The sequence below is a fragment of the Eucyclogobius newberryi genome, unplaced genomic scaffold (genome assembly GCF_026437365.1).
Source record: "Eucyclogobius newberryi isolate DKJ021-1_F unplaced genomic scaffold, fEucNew1.0.hap1 SCAF_22, whole genome shotgun sequence".
NCBI lineage: Eukaryota > Metazoa > Chordata > Actinopteri > Gobiiformes > Gobiidae > Eucyclogobius > Eucyclogobius newberryi.
Genome location: NW_027315857.1, coordinates 10,493,831 through 10,506,920, shown reverse-complemented (window position 1 = coordinate 10,506,920; position 13,090 = coordinate 10,493,831). Strand labels below are relative to the sequence as shown.

Here is a 13,090-nt window from a genome sequence, read left to right as displayed (position 1 = left end):
TGGCAGCACAGCACTTTTGCACTGTTTATGGCCGTGTGTGAAGAGCCAATAGAAAGACACTGACAGCAGTAAAATAAGTCCATCTTTAATGAGCTCACAGTGTCCTACAGCGGTCAGAAACATGTCACTGTAGTAATGCCCCGGTGTTAATGAAATCACACACATCTAAAGCGTTAATGACATTCAACATACACGGTTCAAACGTGGGATTATAGTCAAAAGTACAAAATCTCCGACATACAAACTATTGTGTACTGCCGTTCTCTAGTGTATAGATCGTGTAAATCTACTACATCATTTTTGACGTCCTCTGTATATTCAAACATTCTTGTCTCCGTAAAATAGAAAAACCGTGAGATAAAAAGTGGTTCTCTGAGTTCTCCATAAACGTTCAGCTGGTAAGTTCAGGTGGAATTGCACTTGTATGAAGTATTGGATACACAGTACACAGTATGAAGTATTGGATACACAGTGTGAGAGAAGCAGAGCAGTGACCGGGCCCCAAACACTGTCCTCAAAGCGAAACGACAGGGGCCAATACGCAATGTTGATGTGACTATTTGAATATTTAAGAGTAAAGTCATTTTTCTCCAGTGTGCAAATCTAAATATAGATCGGAAACTATCAGGGACAACATTTCAAATTCCTTCTTTAATTGAATATGTTGGTCCTTCATCAAAACAAGGCAGTGGAAAAAGCTAGACCCATTTTGTGAAAGCACAGGCCTAGTCTTTGGCTCTTTTACATCACAAAAACAAAAGTACATTTCAAAGAGTTGTTCAAAGTGTCTTCACCTTGAATACAGCGGGAACCAGCTTGTCCTACGAACTGTGTGCTCTCCACAAGAGAATATAGAAACTACCGTAATAAATATATCAAACAAAATAAATATGCAATAGTTAAGACAATGAGTGACCATGTTACAAAAGACTCCTGTAGTGTGCGCTGTGACATGAAGCTGTTTGGATTATTGGGGGAAAGTACAGACTGCCATTACTTCCTGTGTGAGAAAGCTTAAGATGAAGCCACTCGGTGCAAAAATAAAACATCGCTCTGATAATAAATATAGCTTAGTGCTGACTTGGTTATTGTCTCTGAAAAAGTGACAATTATAAAACAAAGAGTGAGGACAGAAGACGTGAGCCTGGCGTGAGGAACGAGAGCTTTCATTCAACTGCTGTCACTTCTGCAGAGTCAAAAGCATTCAGCCAGCCTCAGGCACACTAGTGCTAAACTATTTCTGCCCCGGGACGGACTGACGGGCGTGGCTGCCGTCGGACTGAAACGGCAGAGATCAGAACAGGGTTGAAAGTGTTTGGACTGACGGTGAGTGCCTGGTGCAGTGAGAGGACACATGTTCCTCACACCCGGAGGACCACCGGGATGAGGACCACCGGGATGAGGACCACCGGGATGAGGACCACCGGGAGGACTAACGGGATGATGACCACCGGGATGAGGACTAACGGGATGATGACCACCGGGATGAGGACCACCGGGAGGACCACCGGGATGACCTCATGCTCAGTCACACCAGCCCGTTCACCATTCCCTTCTCGCACTCCTCGGCTAAATGCTTCCAGTGCTGCCGGTTCCTCTGGCAGCCCTCCAACAGCGGGCTGCAGTGCTCCGACATGCCCGCCAGAGTCTGGGACACACAGTTACATACATTATAGATATACACACACACACACACACACACACACACACAGTTGCATACATTACAGATACATACACACACACAGTTACATACATTACAGATACATACACACACACACACACAGTTACATACATTACAGATACATACACACACACACACACACACACACACACACACACACAGTTACATACATTACAGATACATACACACACACACACACAGTTACATACATTACAGATACATACACACACACACACACACACACAGTTACATACATTACAGATACATACACACACACACACACACACACACAGTTACATACATTACAGATACATACACACACACACACACAGTTACATACATTACAGATACATACACACACACACACACACACAGTTACATACATTACAGATACACACACACACACAGTTACATACATTAGACACACACACACACACACACAGTTACATACATTACAGATACACACACACACACAGTTACATACATTAGACACACACACACACACACACACACACACACAGTTACATACATTACAGATACACACACACACACACACACACACACACACAGTTACATACATTACAGATACACACACACACACACACACACACACACACACAGTTACATACATTACAGATACACACACACACACACACACACACACACAGTTACATACATTACAGATACACACACACACACACACACACACAGTTACATACATTACAGATACACACACAGTTACATACATTACAGATACACACACACACACAGTTACATACATTACAGATACACACACACATGCATTACAGATACACACACACACAGTTACATACATTACTGATACACACACACAGTTACATACACAACTACATTCTAGTCATAGTTTTACTGCTGTGAGTGAATAGGTCGTGTTCAGAACATTCTAGAATCATTCTGAGGTGGAGCTGGAGCAGGTTTAACTGTCAGATCTGTTGACCTGGTTTATGGGTCACATCTGTCACGACTGGAACTGTTCACATGAAACAAAAACTGTTCAAAAAAGTTCAGCGTCTTCTCTGTCAGTAAATAAAAGTGTCAGAAGGTTTATTATGATTAAACTCCAAAGACGAGGCTGTTGTCAGGTAAAGGACTTTAAGACAAAAGATTAATATGACATTTGTGGAGCCAATCACCAACAAATGATAAGTTGCAACATTTGTGGATTCATATTTTTGATATTTCTTTCCAAAATATTATGAAATCGTCAAATTCTAGAACAGGACCAACCATTTCATTCGTGAATGTTCAACTGAACTCTTAATGATCAAAACGGAATCGACAGAAGTGTTTTTTGTGGATGTTGGAGGAGGTTTGTGGGAAAAAAAGAGTGTACGCCTGTGGGAGCTTTGTCTATTGTACAATTCAGTCACATAAATAAACATTAAACATGTCCATAATATGTAATAAAGCCCATATTTGACATAAGGGAAGAGTAAAGGTGAAGTGGACGTACCTCGTATAACTGAGTGCAGATGGCATCAATAAAAGACACCTGCATGCTGGGAATTTTGTCCCGCTTCTCACGATTCATAAGGTCCTAGAAGACAGACGAAGGGATTTCAGTTTCACACACCACCGTCTCCGTCCAAAGGCTCAAAGCTCGTTACCGTAGAGACTATGCGGGACTTACGCTGGGCTCGATTTTCAGCTCTTCTCTCTCTTTGTCGCCCTGCTCGAAGAACTCCGTGGCAACCAGCTCGGCGATCTGCCCCAGGACCACACACAGACAGACAGTTACTTACAAAGTCTCCAAACTGACTGTTCAGATCAGCAGACAAAGCCAACGCATTTAAACAGTTTTGTAATTGGTTTAAGTCGAGATAAAACGCTGAATTAAACACAGATTGAGTTGACGCTAGTAAATTTGGCACGTGCAGGTGTTCAAATGTAAAAGTGCGCCGCGTGAATGATGTGTTTGTCCAGGAATTCATTCAAAACGACTGTGTTCTGGTGGTTTAATTAAAAACAAGTGGAATATTGTTTGAGAAGTGTTGTTTGTTCGTTATTTCTAGCGTCACCTGAGGACAAGGACACAGCTGGGTTTATTAATGAGGCCACATGACATGACTAATGAGGCCAAATGGGATCACACACGGGACAGTCCAGGCCGAGTGGGGAAAATAGAAACAAGCCGACCGAGGTTGTGCTGACGTGAAACAGCAGCGGTGGCAACAGAGCCACATTTACAACATATCCTGAATGCTGAATGCAAAATTTGAATATCGAGAGTGTTTATGGTTAAAAAAAATGCTTCAAAAAGAGCTGATTGAATATAAAAATGGAAAAAAAAGTGTTGTTTTAAACTTTCAGATAAGAGTGTTTTTTATTACAGTGTAGAAGGTGATATTTCTGCACTTTTGTGATGCATTTGACACATTTCACAGGATTAAAGTGCCGTATGAATCACAAATTTTGACTTTATTTGGTGTATTTATACCTGTTGTATATATAAATGATAGTTTTACAGTAATTGAGTACGTATTTGTGGAGAAAATGTTGAAAAATCTGTAGGGACGTTCCAGTCAAAGTTTATGCATAATTTACACAAAGGAACTGCTTTTTTGACTCTCTAAACATTAATTCAACAAAATGAAGTTGCTCTCATTGCGCTTTATTTTTATTAGTCAAATAAAAAAAATGTGCCATTAGATGAGTTTTTGCCCAGTGTTTGCTGGGTAATTTCCTAGTGTGATGTCATCAATTGCAAACAGGAAGTGTTGTGATAAAATTCTTTATAATTTTTTTGTGAAATTCAAAATATACTTATCTTAACTGCATTTTAGTACAATGAGTCGTCCAACCTGTCATGGGCACTTTAAACCCCAACTTACAATTTCAAAGACACGTTTTAACTTTTTTTCTGTCGGATTGACATAAGCGCAACACTTTTCCACACATTTCTTTTGCCATAGGGATGTAGAAAACAGAGGCTAAGCAGCTCTGTGGTCACTGAGCGTCCATCTTTACCCTTTTCTGCACCGGCCAGGGCTTTGTGATGGCCGAGATGTCGCACGCCGTCATCAACATCGACCTGCACGGACACAACGGCGGATTTAAAAAGGCCCCGCGGCTCCACCCTCAGTACTGTGTGCGTGTGTGTGCTGTATGTATGTAGGTGTGTGTGTGTGTGTGTGTGCTGTATGTGTGTGTGTGTGTGTGCGTGTGCGTGTGTGTGCTGTATGTGTGTGTGTGTGTGTGTGTGTGTGTGTGTGTGCGTGTGTGTGCTGTATGTATGTAGGTGTGTGTGTATGTGTGTGCTGTATGTGTGTGTGTGTGTATGTATGTGTGTGTGAGTGAGGACTCACCTCAGCAGCTCGCGGTGCTGCTCGTCGTCCCAGACAAACTGGCTGTTCTTGGTCAGCTCGAAAAACTCTCCTCGTCTCCTGCAAAACGCCGGACAATTGTGTCAGAAAAGTGATGGAGATTGTGTGAGGTTTGGTTTCAAAGTCAGTGTTAGAGTCTAGACACAGACACTATTGGTGAGTTTCTTTCTATAGGTGTGTGATATTAAATACAGACGAGAGGTTCATTTACTGCTGTTAATGTGCAAAGTGTCGTCATACAGTAAGTTCAAGGGCAGGTTCACTAAGACAGTATCAGGTTATCATTTGTGGATATTTCTTATTAAAAAACAAAAATTATATGGAGTACATATGGAATACACTGTAAAAAGAAGAAATGTGGAGCTAATGGCTTTGATAGGATTAGGTTTTATTCACGTTCTAGAATGTCATAATATTTACAGTTTGAAAGAAATATTCTAAATTATAATCCATAAATGTTGAAAAAAATCCTCATTATTTTAGATTGGCTCCACAAACTTGCCATATTTATGTTCTGGCCTTAAGTAATAGAAAGAACAGTGTGAGTGAATGTACGCGGTCCATCTGGCGCTGACATGTCACATGTACTCACTTCATGTAGAGCGCCAGGTCGGTGGCCAGAATAGCCCTCTCGATCATCTTCAGAGTGGCTTTGTACTCGTCCAGGGAGAGCCCGCTCAGGATCTGGTTCCCCTGGTGGAGGGACACGGTAGCACACAGGTGAGCACGCTGCCACCATTTCCTGCTCTCAAAGGTTTCCCGGGCGACAGACAATAACAGTGCCCCACATGTGTATTATGTGTATTATGTGGAGGGCCTCTACTACAAGTGAAGTGAATCCCACATGACGAGGGTCCTGAGGCTCCAAACAACACACATGACGAGGGTCCTGAGGCTCCAAACAACACACATGAAGAGGTTCCTGAGGCTCCAAACAACACACATGACGAGTGTCCTGAGGCTCCAAACAACACACATGACGAGGGTCCTGAGGCTCCAAACAACACACATGAAGAGGTTCCTGAGGCTCCAAACAACACACATGAAGAGGGTCCTGAGGCTCCAAACAACACACATGACGAGGGTCCTGAGGCTCCAAACAACACACATGACGAGGGTCCTGAGGCTCCAAACAACACACATGAAGAGGGTCCTGAGGCTCCAAACAACACACATGACGAGTGTCCTGAGGCTCCAAACAACACACATGACGAGTGTCCTGAGGCTCCAAACAACACACATGACGAGGGTCCTGAGGCTCCAAACAACACACATGAAGAGGTTCCTGAGGCTCCAAACAACACACATGAAGAGGGTCCTGAGGCTCCAAACAACACACATGACGAGGGTCCTGAGGCTCCAAACAACACACATGACGAGGGTCCTGAGGCTCCAAACAACACACATGAAGAGGGTCCTGAGGCTCCAAACAACACACATGACGAGGGTCCTGAGGCTCCAAACAACACACATGACGAGGGTCCTGAGGCTCCAAACAACACACATGACGAGGGTCCTGAGGCTCCAAACAACACACATGACGAGGGTCCTGAGGCTCCAAACAACACACATGACGAGGGTCCTGAGGCTCCAAACAACATACATGACGAGGGTCCTGAGGCTCCAAACAACACACATGAAGAGGGTCCTGAGGCTCCAAACAACACACATGAAGAGGGTCCTGAGGCTCCAAACAACACACATGACGAGGGTCCTGAGGCTCCAAACAACACATGATGAGGGTCCTGAGGCTCCAAACAACACACATGACGAGGGTCCTGAGGCTCCAAACAACACACATGACGAGGGTCCTGAGGCTCCAAACAACACACATGACAAGGGTCCTGAGGCTCCAAACAACACACATGAAGAGGGTCCTGAGGCTCCAAACAACACACATGACGAGGGTCCTAAGGCTCCAAACAACACACATGACGAGGGTCCTGAGGCTCCAAACAACACACATGACGAGGGTCCTGTGGCTCCAAACAACACACATGAAGAGGGTCCTGAGGCTCCAAACAACACAAATGACGAGGGTCCTGAGGCTCCAAACAACACACATGACGAGGGTCCTGAGGCTCCAAGCAACACACATGAAGAGGGTCCTGAGGCTCCAAACAACACACATGACGAGGGTCCTGAGGCTCCAAACAACACACATGACGAGGGTCCTGAGGCTCCAAAGAACACACATGACGAGGGTCCTGAGACTCCAAACAACACACATGACGAGGGTCCTGTGGCTCCAAACAACACACATGAAGAGGGTCCTGAGGCTCCAAACAACACAAATGACGAGGGTCCTGAGGCTCCAAACAACACACATGACGAGGGTCCTGAGGCTCCAAGCAACACACATGAAGAGGGTCCTGAGGCTCCAAACAACACACATGACGAGGGTCCTGAGGCTCCAAACAACACACATGACGAGGGTCCTGAGGCTCCAAACAACACACATGACGAGGGTCCTGAGGCTCCAAACAACACACATGACGAGGGTCCTGAGGCTCCAAACAACACACATGACGAGGGTCCTGAGGCTCCAAACAACACACATGACGAGGGTCCTGAGGCTCCAAACAACACACATGAAGAGGGTCCTGAGGCTCCAAGGGTCCTGAGGCTCCAAACAACACACATGACGAGGGTCCTGAGGCTCCAAACAACACACATGACGAGGGTCCTGAGGCTCCAAACAACACACATGACGAGGGTCCTGAGGCTCCAAACAACACACATGACGAGGGTCCTGAGGCTCCAAACAACACACATGACGAGGGTCCTGAGGCTCCAAACAACACACATGACGAGGGTCCTGAGGCTCCAAACAACACACATGACGAGGGTCCTGAGGCTCCAAACAACACATGATGAGGGTCCTGAGGCTCCAAACAACACACATGACGAGGGTCCTGAGGCTCCAAACAACACATGAAGAGGGTCCTGAGGCTCCAAACAACACACATGAAGAGGGTCCTGAGGCTCCAAACAACACACATGACGAGGGTCCTGAGGCTCCAAACAACACATGATGAGGGTCCTGAGGCTCCAAACAACACACATGACGAGGGTCCTGAGGCTCCAAACAACACATGATGAGGGTCCTGAGGCTCCAAACAACACACATGACGAGGGTCCTGAGGCTCCAAACAACACACATGACGAGGGTCCTGAGGCTCCAAACAACACACATGACGAGGGTCCTGAGGCTCCAAACAACACACATGAAGAGGGTCCTGAGGCTCCAAACAACACACATGACGAGGGTCCTAAGGCTCCAAACAACACACATGACGAGGGTCCTGAGGCTCCAAACAACACACATGACGAGGGTCCTGAGGCTCCAAACAACACACATGACGAGGGTCCTGAGACTCCAAACAACACACATGACGAGGGTCCTGAGGCTCCAAACAACACACATGAAGAGGGTCCTGAGGCTCCAAACAACACAAATGACGAGGGTCCTGAGGCTCCAAACAACACACATGACGAGGGTCCTGAGGCTCCAAACAACACACATGACGAGGGTCCTGAGGCTCCAAACAACACACATGACGAGGGTCCTGAGGCTCCAAACAACACACATGAAGAGGGTCCTGAGGCTCCAAACAACACACATGACGAGGGTCCTGAGGCTCCAAACAACACACATGAAGAGGGTCCTGAGGCTCCAAACAACACACATGACGAGGGTCCTGAGGCTCCAAACAACACACATGACGAGGGTCCTGAGGCTCCAAACAACACACATGACGAGGGTCCTGAGGCTCCAAACAACACACATGACGAGGGTCCTGAGGCTCCAAACAACACACATGACGAGGGTCCTGAGGCTTTGTGTCTGCAGCCTCTGAATGTAATACTAGATTTCATTTTGGATTTAAAAAAGTGTGGAATAGTTGGACAGGTGAATAAGTTATCTTACATTATCAATGTATTTATTAAATGTATCATTTTTAATGTTAGTGTGACCCATTCAGTTTTTTCTAAATATCTGTTGTCGTTATTATTGTTATTATTGATGAGATAAGCCTTCATTTGTCCCACAATGGGGAAATTCCACTACATGAAACAGCACTGACAGATTAAACTGTTGTGTTTGAGAAAATACATGGCCTTGATTACATTCATGAGGGGAAATATAATTAGAGTGAAATAAAGGTTCGGTTTAGATGAGGTTTGGAGCGTCGGTTTAAGCTGAGCCCAGGATGAATCTGAAACATGTTATAACCTTTTCAACTATGACAGCGCGGCCTGTGTAATGGTCTGGACTCCCACAGTGGAGACTTCATCAAGAGGTCACGGCTGCACAAAAAGCCCCCTGTCTTCACCATTTACATAATAACATAATATATAATAATATGGTGTCTATTTTGTGAAAATAATTACTATCAACATTATTAAAAATGTGGAATTAGATGTGTGTAGGTTACAATTAATATGGGAGATAATTGGGGGACAGATTTAGGAGTACATTGACCCAAATATGAGATATCCCTGGATCCACTGAGAGGGAGAGACAGAGAGAGAGAGAGAGAGAGAGGCAGAGAGAGAGAGAGCAACAGAGAGAGAGCAACAGAGAGAGAGAGAGAGAAAGAGAGAGAGAGACAGAGAGAGAGAGAGAGCGACAGAGAGAGACAGAGAGAGAGCAACAGAGAGAGAGAGAGAGAAAGAGAGAGAGAGAGAGAGAGAGCGACAGAGAGAGACAGAGAGAGAGCAACAGAGAGAGAGAGAGAGAAAGAGAGAGAGAGACAGAGAGAGAGAGAGAGCGACAGAGAGAGAGACAGAGAGAGAGCGACAGAGAGAGACAGAGAGAGAGCAACAGAGAGAGAGAGAGAGAGAGAGAGCGACAGAGAGAGACAGAGAGAGAGCAACAGAGAGAGAGAGAGAAAGAGAGAGAGAGAGAGAGAGCGACAGAGAGAGAGACAGAGAGAGAGCGACAGAGAGAGACAGAGAGAGAGCGACAGAGAGAGAGACAGAGAGAGAGCGACAGAGAGAGACAGAGAGAGAGCGACAGAGAGAGAGACAGAGAGAGAGCGACAGAGAGAGACAGAGAGAGAGAGAGAGAGAAAGAGAGAGAGAGAGCGACAGAGAGAGAGCGACAGAGAGAGAGAGAGACAGAGAGAGACAGAGATAAAGAGACAGAGAGAGACAGAGATAAAGAGACAGAGAGAGACAGAGATTAAGAGACAGAGAGAGACAGAGATTAAGAGACAGAGATAGACAGAGAGACATAGAGAGAGAGTGGTACTGCGCACAGGGCTGTTGAGGATCATGAGGCACTGGTCGAAGTGGTGGTGCTCCATGGTGGAGTGGCAGTAGAGCTGGGCCAGAGGATGCTCGCTCCTGTGGGATACACAAGGCCTTTGTTACGCTCTGAACCCATGTTACTGTGACACCACCAGCACCTTAGAGTCACCTTAGAGTCACCTCAGAGTCACCTTAGAGTCACCTTAGAGTCGCCTTAGAGTCACCTTAGAGTCACCTTAGAGTCGCCTCAGAGTCGCCTTAGAGTCACCTCAGAGTCACCTTAGAGTCACCTTAGAGTCGCCTCAGAGTCGCCTTAGAGTCACCTTAGAGTCGCCTCAGAGTCGCCTTAGAGTCACCTTAGAGTCGCCTTAGAGTCGCCTCAGAGTCGCCTCAGAGTCGCCTTAGAGTCACCTCAGAGTCACCTCAGAGTCGCCTTAGAGTCACCTTAGAGTCACCTTAGAGTCGCCTCAGAGTCACCTTAGAGTCACCTTAGAGTCACCTTAGAGTCACCTCAGAGTCACCTTAGAGTCGCCTTAGAGTCACCTTAGAGTCACCTTAGAGTCACCTCAGAGTCACCTTAGAGTCACCTCAGAGTCACCTTAGAGTCACCTTAGAGTCACCTCAGAGTCACCTTAGAGTCACCTCAGAGTCACCTCAGAGTCACCTCAGAGTCACCTCAGAGTCACCTTAGAGTCACCTTAGAGTCACCTTAGAGTCACCTCAGAGTCACCTTAGAGTCGCCTCAGAGTCACCTTAGAGTCACCTTAGAGTCACCTTAGAGTCACCTTAGAGTCACCTCAGAGTCGCCTTAGAGTCGCCTCAGAGTCACCTCAGAGTCGCCTTAGAGTCACCTCAGAGTCGCCTCAGAGTCACCTTAGAGTCGCCTCAGAGTCGCCTTAGAGTCACCTTAGAGTCACCTTAGAGTCACCTCAGAGTCACCTTAGAGTCGCCTCAGAGTCGCCTTAGAGTCGCCTTAGAGTCACCTTAGAGTCACCTCAGAGTCACCTCAGAGTCACCTTAGAGTCACCTTAGAGTCACCTTAGAGTCGCCTTAGAGTCACCTTAGAGTCACCTTAGAGTCACCTTAGAGTCGCCTTAGAGTCACCTTAGAGTCGCCTCAGAGTCACCTCAGAGTCACCTTTGAATCACCTTAGAGTCACCTTAGAGTCACCTTAGAGTCACCTTTGAATCACCTTAGAGTCACCTTAGAGTCACCTCAGAGTCACCTCAGAGTCGCCTTAGAGTCACCTTAGAGTCACCTCAGAGTCACCTTAGAGTCACCTTAGAGTCGCCTTAGAGTCACCTCAGAGTCACCTTAGAGTCACCTTAGAGTCACCTCAGAGTCACCTTAGAGTCACCTTTGAATCACCTTAGAGTCACCTTAGAGTCACCTCAGAGTCACCTCAGAGTCGCCTTAGAGTCGCCTCAGAGTCACCTCAGAGTCGCCTTAGAGTCACCTCAGAGTCGCCTCAGAGTCGCCTTAGAGTCGCCTCAGAGTCGCCTTAGAGTCACCTTAGAGTCACCTTAGAGTCACCTTAGAGTCACCTCAGAGTCACCTTAGAGTCGCCTCAGAGTCGCCTTAGAGTCGCCTTAGAGTCACCTTAGAGTCACCTCAGAGTCACCTTAGAGTCACCTTAGAGTCGCCTCAGAGTCGCCTCAGAGTCGCCTTAGAGTCACCTCAGAGTCACCTCAGAGTCGCCTTAGAGTCACCTTAGAGTCACCTTAGAGTCGCCTCAGAGTCACCTTAGAGTCACCTTAGAGTCACCTTAGAGTCACCTCAGAGTCACCTTAGAGTCGCCTTAGAGTCACCTTAGAGTCACCTTAGAGTCACCTCAGAGTCACCTTAGAGTCACCTCAGAGTCACCTTAGAGTCACCTTAGAGTCACCTCAGAGTCACCTTAGAGTCACCTCAGAGTCACCTCAGAGTCACCTCAGAGTCACCTCAGAGTCACCTTAGAGTCACCTTAGAGTCACCTTAGAGTCACCTCAGAGTCACCTTAGAGTCGCCTCAGAGTCACCTTAGAGTCACCTTAGAGTCACCTTAGAGTCACCTTAGAGTCACCTCAGAGTCGCCTTAGAGTCGCCTCAGAGTCACCTCAGAGTCGCCTTAGAGTCACCTCAGAGTCGCCTCAGAGTCACCTTAGAGTCGCCTCAGAGTCGCCTTAGAGTCACCTTAGAGTCACCTTAGAGTCACCTCAGAGTCACCTTAGAGTCGCCTCAGAGTCGCCTTAGAGTCGCCTTAGAGTCACCTTAGAGTCACCTCAGAGTCACCTCAGAGTCACCTTAGAGTCACCTTAGAGTCACCTTAGAGTCGCCTTAGAGTCACCTTAGAGTCACCTTAGAGTCACCTTAGAGTCGCCTTAGAGTCACCTTAGAGTCGCCTCAGAGTCACCTCAGAGTCACCTTTGAATCACCTTAGAGTCACCTTAGAGTCACCTTAGAGTCACCTTTGAATCACCTTAGAGTCACCTTAGAGTCACCTCAGAGTCACCTCAGAGTCGCCTTAGAGTCACCTTAGAGTCACCTCAGAGTCACCTTAGAGTCACCTTAGAGTCGCCTTAGAGTCACCTCAGAGTCACCTTAGAGTCACCTTAGAGTCACCTCAGAGTCACCTTAGAGTCACCTTTGAATCACCTTAGAGTCACCTTAGAGTCACCTCAGAGTCACCTCAGAGTCGCCTTAGAGTCGCCTCAGAGTCACCTCAGAGTCGCCTTAGAGTCACCTCAGAGTCGCCTCAGAGTCACCTTAGAGTCGCCTCAGAGTCGCCTTAGAGTCACCTTAGAGTCACCTTA

At 46.6% G+C, this 13,090-nt stretch overlaps 1 protein-coding gene across 4 annotated transcripts in view; it reads right to left on the bottom strand.

The window, feature by feature from the left end:
• Positions 1-69: 69 nt before the first annotated feature.
• The window catches only part of pde5ab (phosphodiesterase 5A, cGMP-specific, b), an 86,521-nt gene continuing 73,500 nt past the window's right edge, over positions 70-13,090 (bottom strand). For all 4 annotated transcript variants that reach the window (XM_072458578.1, XM_072458577.1, XM_072458575.1 and 1 more), the window contains exons 16-22: positions 10,308-10,395; positions 5,636-5,736; positions 5,026-5,103; positions 4,688-4,751; positions 3,351-3,425; positions 3,174-3,257; positions 70-1,648 (exon numbers count right to left, since the gene is read on the bottom strand). In XM_072458578.1, the coding sequence (XP_072314679.1) occupies positions 1,529-1,648; positions 3,174-3,257; positions 3,351-3,425; positions 4,688-4,751; positions 5,026-5,103; positions 5,636-5,736; positions 10,308-10,395 (610 nt within the window). In that variant the 3' untranslated portion in view covers positions 70-1,528. The remainder of the gene's footprint in view (positions 1,649-3,173; positions 3,258-3,350; positions 3,426-4,687; positions 4,752-5,025; positions 5,104-5,635; positions 5,737-10,307; positions 10,396-13,090) is intronic.